Source organism: Rana temporaria, chromosome 5, assembly GCF_905171775.1.
Source record: "Rana temporaria chromosome 5, aRanTem1.1, whole genome shotgun sequence".
Classification (NCBI taxonomy): domain Eukaryota; kingdom Metazoa; phylum Chordata; class Amphibia; order Anura; family Ranidae; genus Rana; species Rana temporaria.
This window is the reverse complement of record NC_053493.1, coordinates 26,651,488-26,657,749: the sequence shown is the minus strand read 5'-3', so window position 1 is coordinate 26,657,749 and position 6,262 is coordinate 26,651,488. Positions and strand designations below refer to the sequence as shown.

At 54.3% G+C, this 6,262-nt stretch overlaps 1 protein-coding gene across 4 annotated transcripts in view; it reads left to right on the top strand.

The window, feature by feature from the left end:
- The first annotated feature begins 503 nt into the window (after positions 1-503).
- The window catches only part of MIOS (meiosis regulator for oocyte development), a 30,626-nt gene continuing 24,867 nt past the window's right edge, over positions 504-6,262 (top strand). Inside the window, exons 1-2 of one of the 4 annotated variants that reach the window (XM_040352284.1) lie at positions 504-615; positions 4,207-5,528. In XM_040352284.1, coding sequence (XP_040208218.1) covers positions 4,226-5,528 — 1,303 coding nt within the window. In that variant the 5' untranslated portion in view covers positions 504-615; positions 4,207-4,225. Of the gene's footprint in view, positions 692-986; positions 1,073-4,206; positions 5,529-6,262 lie in introns of those variants that run through there. The other 3 variants (XM_040352282.1, XM_040352281.1, XM_040352283.1) reach the window with 3 other exon arrangements.

Sequence of the window (6,262 nt, the reverse complement as noted above, 5' to 3'; positions counted from 1 at the left end):
ATTTCTATTCTTTATATTGGCTTATGAAATTTACAAATGCAGCAATTTAGAAATTGGATGAAGGGATTAGCAATTTTTGAATGATAAATAGTGCATTTTATATACAACTATATAGATCAGACCAAAATGAGGGGCAAATTAGGAGGAAAGAGGGGCATTGCTCCAAATCAGGGACAGTTGGGAGCTATGAGCCAATCACGTGGCTTGTAGTTGCAGCAAATTAGCTCCATTATAAATTGCTGGTTGTCAGAAATAAGAAATTTAAATAAATTGCATTTCGGGGTTAAAATGGGCATTAAGGGGGCAACATAACACCTTCTAGTTGCCCTCTGAAAAGCAATCCACTGTAAATCACTTTTCAGAGGGAAGGGCTTATGGAAGTGTGAATGAACCCTCAGTAAGTGGTGGAGAATTTTCCATTGCCACTGGCATTTGTCTCTGTACTTGTTCTGTCTCTATATAGATGGGAGCAGCACAGCAGAGCCTGAGAGGAGGAGCTGGGCGGAGTCCGATGGTGACCACTCCCCCAGCAACCTGGCTCACGCCCTATACACCCATTTCCGTACACCGTCCGACCTGACGCTGCCGGCGTGGTGACGTAGTTCCGGATCACAGGTCAGGTGATATATGGGTACGCGGATCTGACATTTGGCGGGGGGTCCCGCTCTGTTATCTGCCGATTCACTGACAGGTAATGGGAGGGCGGGGAGAAGTGTGCGGAGCGCAGTGTTCTTCTCCTATGTGCCGGGCTCTGGGTGTGTGAAGTACACGGAGCCCCATATAACTGGCTGTGTGTGTATAGTGGGGGGAACTCTCACACCCGGACACTACAGGCTCATTGTAAACAAAAGTCTCTACCTTCCCCTCCTCCACTTCACTGCTCCCCCACCACTTCAAATATATCTCCCCCCCCCCAACACAATGGTTCCTCCCACAAGTCTGTCTGTCCTATGGAAGTGTGATCCAGGAAGAGAACATTGTGTGTCCGGGGGGGGGGGATTCACACACACAAGGTAAGAAGTGTCCGGGGAGAGGTGAGGAGGTAGCACTATAGACAGAAACCCCCCGAGATGTAAGTATGGACAGGACGATTTCATAAAGCTGCTGTTATGTTATAAAGAGGGGGGGGGGGGGGCACAATATATTAAAGATTTGCTCCAGAAAAAAATATGGACCCCCCTCTCTCCTAAACATCCCTACAGCCCCTCATTTCAAATCCCCCCTCTAACCTTCCTCGCCCCCTATAATTGAAAACCCCTCTCCCTTCAAAATCCGACACGTCCCCCTCCCTTTAGATCACCCTCTGACCAGTCCCCCTCCCTTCCAATCCCGCTAACTCATCCTCCCTCCATTTAAATTTTCCTTTTGACACGTCCCCCTCCCTATAGAACCCCCCCCCCCCTGACCCCACCCTTAAAATCCTCTCTCCTCTGACCCGTCCCCTATGTTCGAACCCCCCCCCCCATACCCCCCTCCTCTGACCCATTACCCTCTCTTCAAATTCCCCCTTCTCTGACCCATCCTTCTCCCTTCAAATCCCTACCTTCTGCTTTCAAATCCCCCCTACCCCTCCCTTCAAATCCCCCCCTCTGGCCCGTCCCCTTCCCTACAAATCCCCCCTTTTCTGGCCTGTCCCCTTCCCTTCAAATCCCCCCTCTTCTGACCCGTCCCTCTCCCTTCAAATCTCCCCTCCCTTCAAATCACCCCTGTTTTAACCCGTCCCCCTCCCTTCAAATCACCCCTGTTCTAACACGTCCCGCTCCCTTCAAATCCCTCCTCATCTGACCCGTCCCGCTCCCTTCAAATCACCCCTGTTCTAACCCGTCCCGCTCCCTTCAAATCCCACCTCCTCTGACTCGTCCCCCTCCCTTCAAATCCCGCCTCCTCTAAACCATCCCCCTCCTTTCAAATCCCGCCTCCTCTGACCCGTCCCCCTCCCTTCAAATCTCCCCCCTCCTCTGACCCGTCCCCCTCCCTTCAAATCTCCCCCCTCCTCTGACCCATCCCCCTCCCTTCAAATCTCCCCCCTCCTCTGACCCATCCCCCTCCCTTCAAATCTCCCCCCTCCTCTGACCCGTCCCCCTCCCTTCAAATCTCCCCCCTCCTCTGACCCGTCCCCCTCCCTTCAAATCTCCCCCCTCCTCTGACCCGTCCCCCTCCCTTCAAATCTCCCCCCTCCTCTGACCTGTCCCCCTCCCTTCAAATCTCCCCCCTCCTCTGACCCGTTCCCCTCCCTTCAAATCCCCCCCTCCTCTGACCCGTTCCCCTCCCTTCAAATCCCCCCCCTCCTCTGACCCGTTCCCCTCCCTTCAAATCCCCCCCTCCTCTGAACCGTCGCCCCCCCCCTCCTCTGAACCGTCCCCCCCCCCCTTCAAACCCCCCCCTCCTCTGACCCGTTCCCCTCCCTTAAAATCTCCCCCCTCCTCTGAGCCGTCCCTCTCCCTTCAAATCTCCCCCCTCCTCTGAGCCGTCCCTCTCCCTTCAAATCTCCCCCCTCCTCTGAGCCGTCCCTCTCCCTTCAAATCTCCCCCCTCCTCTGACCCGTCCCTCTCCCTTCAAATCTCCCCCTCCTCTGACCCGTCCCTCTCCCTTCAAATCTCCCCCCCTCCTCTGACCCGTCCCTCTCCCTTCAAATCTCCCCCCCTCCTCTGACCCGTCCCTCTCCCTTCAAATCTTCCCCCTCCTCTGACCCGTCCCTCTCCCTTCCAATCCCCCCCTCCTCTGACCCGTTCCCCTCCCTTCAAATCTCTCCCCCTCCTCTGACCCGTCCCTCTCCCTTCAAATCTTCCCCCTCCTCTGACCCATCCCCCTCCCTTCCAATCCCCCCCCTCCTCTGGCCCGTCCCTCTCCCTTCAAATCTCCCCCCCTCCTCTGACCCGTTCCCCTCCCTTCAAATCCCCCCCCTCCTCTGACCCGTTCCCCTCCCTTCAAATCCCCCCCTCCTCTGAACCGTCCCCCCCCCCCCTCCTCTGAACCGTCCCCCCCCCCTTCAAACCCCCCCCTCCTCTGACCCGTTCCCCTCCCTTAAAATCTCCCCCCTCCTCTGAGCCGTCCCTCTCCCTTCAAATCTCCCCCCTCCTCTGAGCCGTCCCTCTCCCTTCAAATCTCCCCCCTCCTCTGACCCGTCCCTCTCCCTTCAAATCTCCCCCCTCCTCTGAGCCGTCCCTCTCCCTTCAAATCTCCCCCCTCCTCTGAGCCGTCCCTCTCCCTTCAAATCTCCCCCCTCCTCTGACCCGTCCCTCTCCCTTCAAATCTCCCCCTCCTCTGACCCGTCCCTCTCCCTTCAAATCTCCCCCCTCCTCTGACCCGTCCCTCTCCCTTCAAATCTTCTCCCTCCTCTGACCCGTCCCTCTCCCTTCAAATCTCCCCCCTCCTCTGACCCGTCCCTCTCCCTTTAAATCTCCCCCCTCCTCTGACCCGTCCCCCCCCCCCTTCAAATCCCCCCCCCTTCCTCTGACCCAGCCCTCTCCCTTCTACTTTCTACTGCACTAATCACAGCCAGGCAGACATTTCCCGATCTCTGCAGCCGAGCATCGGACAATGTCTGCCTGGCTGTGATTAGCGCAGCGCGGGTGCCAACTTCCTTTCGGGCTCTGCACGTGTTCTTTGCGAACACGCCGGAGCTCATCCTTACTCCCCACTAACCCTACCCACTCCCTTCCAATCCCCCCCCCTCTAACATACCCCCTCCCTTCCATTCCTACTCTCCAACCCTACCCCCTCCCTTCCAATCCCTCCTCTTGCATACCATCTCCCTTCCATTCCTCCCCTCTAACCCATCCTACTGCCTTCCAATTCCCCCTCTTACCCTACCCCCTCCCTTCCAATCCCTCCTCTTGCATACCATCTCCCTTCCATTCCTCCCCTCTAACCCATCCTACTGCCTTCCAATTCCCCCTCTTACCCTACCCCCTCCCTCCCAATCCCCCCTCTAACCCTACCCCCTCCCTTCCTTCCAAAAAATAAAATAAATCACATTGCGTGGTCCTTGTATTTTGTCCGCCTGAATAACACAGTACGCTTCATAAAGTGCTATAAGTTGGGAACCACCCAACCTACAACTGCTAGTGAGTACTAACGGCCAGAATAGGGATCAGACCTGTATACAGATTCCTATTCTCCCAAATGCTTCTACTTCTGTAAAAACTTCTTCTCTTCTTCTCACCTCCCAGGATTAATCACACATCTGTATGTTTATCTTTCCAGTGTTCCGTGAGCTGCAAGAATGAGCGGGTCCAAACCGGACATCCTGTGGGCTCCCCACCACGTGGACAGGTTTGTGGTCTGCGATTCTGAGCTCAGCCTCTACCACGTCGAGTCGGCAGCCAGCACCAGCTCCGAACTCAAAGCCGGATCCTTGAGACTGTCCGAAGAAACCACGGCAACCCTGCTGGCCATCAACTCTGACACCCCATACATGAAATGTGTGGCCTGGTACCCAAAATATGACCCAGAATGCCTTCTGGCAGTCGGTCAAGCCAACGGCAGAGTTGTCCTCACCAGTCTAGGCCAAGACCACAATTCTAAGTGTAAGGAGCTGATCGGGAAAGAGTTTGTCCCTAAACATGCCCGGCAATGTAATACTTTGGCTTGGAATCCCGTGGACAGTAACTGGCTGGCTGCCGGTTTGGACAAACACCGAGCTGACTTCTCCGTCTTGATTTGGGATATAAGCAGCAAATACACGCCTGACATTGCCGTCCCTATGGAGAAAGTCCGTCTTTCCTCCACCGACGGCGAATCGTGTTTAGTGGTGACAAAGCCGCTGTACGAACTTGGACAGAACGACGCATGCCTCTCCCTTTGTTGGCTTCCAAGAGAACAGAAGCTCCTTCTGGCCGGCATGCATCGCAACTTGGCCATTTTTGACCTCCGAAACACAAACCAGAAAATATTTGTCAACACCAAAGCCGTCCAGGGGGTGACGGTAGACCCACATTTCCATGACCGGGTGGCGTCCTTCTTTGAGGGCCAAGTGGCCATCTGGGACCTTAGAAAGTTTGAAAAGCCAGTGTTGACTCTTACCGAACAACCGAAGCCGCTAAGCAAGGTGGCCTGGTGTCCGACAAGGACGGGCTTGCTTGCCACGTTAACCCGGGATAGTAATGTGATCAGACTGTACGACATGCAGCACACGCCCACGCCTATCGGTGACGAAACCGAACCCACCATTATAGAAAGGAGCGTACAGCCTTGCGATAACTACATCGCTTCGTTTGCCTGGCACCCAACCAGTCAGAACCGCATGGTGGTGGTCACTCCCAACAGGACTATGACTGACTTTACTGTCTTTGAGCGGATCTCACTGGCCTGGAGTCCTACTACCTCTTTAATGTGGGCCTGCAGTAGGCAGCTATACGAATGTACAGAGGAAGGGAAGGACAGCTCTGTAGATAGAGACATAGCCACAAAAATGCGCCTAAGAGCTTTGTCGCGGTACGGACTGGACACGGAGCAAGTCTGGAGAAATCACTTACTGGCGGGACATGAAGACCCTCAGCTAAAATCTCTTTGGTACACTTTGCACTATATCCTTCTACTGTTTTGTTTGAAGGGATTGCTAATCAAATATTTGATTTCATGAGCCATGTTGCACTATCGATTCTGTTGCTAGTGGCAACTCCTCAATAACAGGAAACTGTATCTGAGCACCACAAACCAAAAAGTGTTATTTAATTCATTTTTAATATGCAAAGCAAACTCCCCCATCCATCCATGTCACCATGCTTTACAGTGGAGCCTCGCATTGCGAGTAAAGCGGTTAACGAGCGTCTCGCAATACAAGCACGGTTTTTCTAAAAATCCTAACTCGAGCCAAAGCAGTGTACAATACCATTTTTGGCCTGAGGTGGGGGGGGCGTCAGAGCCGACCACAGCCGATCATCGCTGTTCGGAAAGGCCCGAGGACAGTTCGGCTGACCTCGGAAAGGCTCGTGGATGAAGTCTTTACGAGGTTTGCTGAGGTCAGCCGAACTGTCCTCGGGCCTTTCTGACCGTTTCTGAGGCTCTCTGGCACCCCCCGGTATTTCATGCCATTAAAGTCAATGCGGAACAAATTATATTCGTTTCCATAGGTGATATCTGAATGATGGGTGCACCTAGAGGCATCATTCAGATATAATTTTCTTCCGGCGGCGATCCTGCGCAACATAAGAATGATCATAGCGGCATTGATCGTTCTTATAGGTGGCGGGAGGGGACATCCCCCCTCCTGCCGCCATCCGGTGCTTCTCCGGGCTCTCCCGTGCCATCGGGGGCTGGA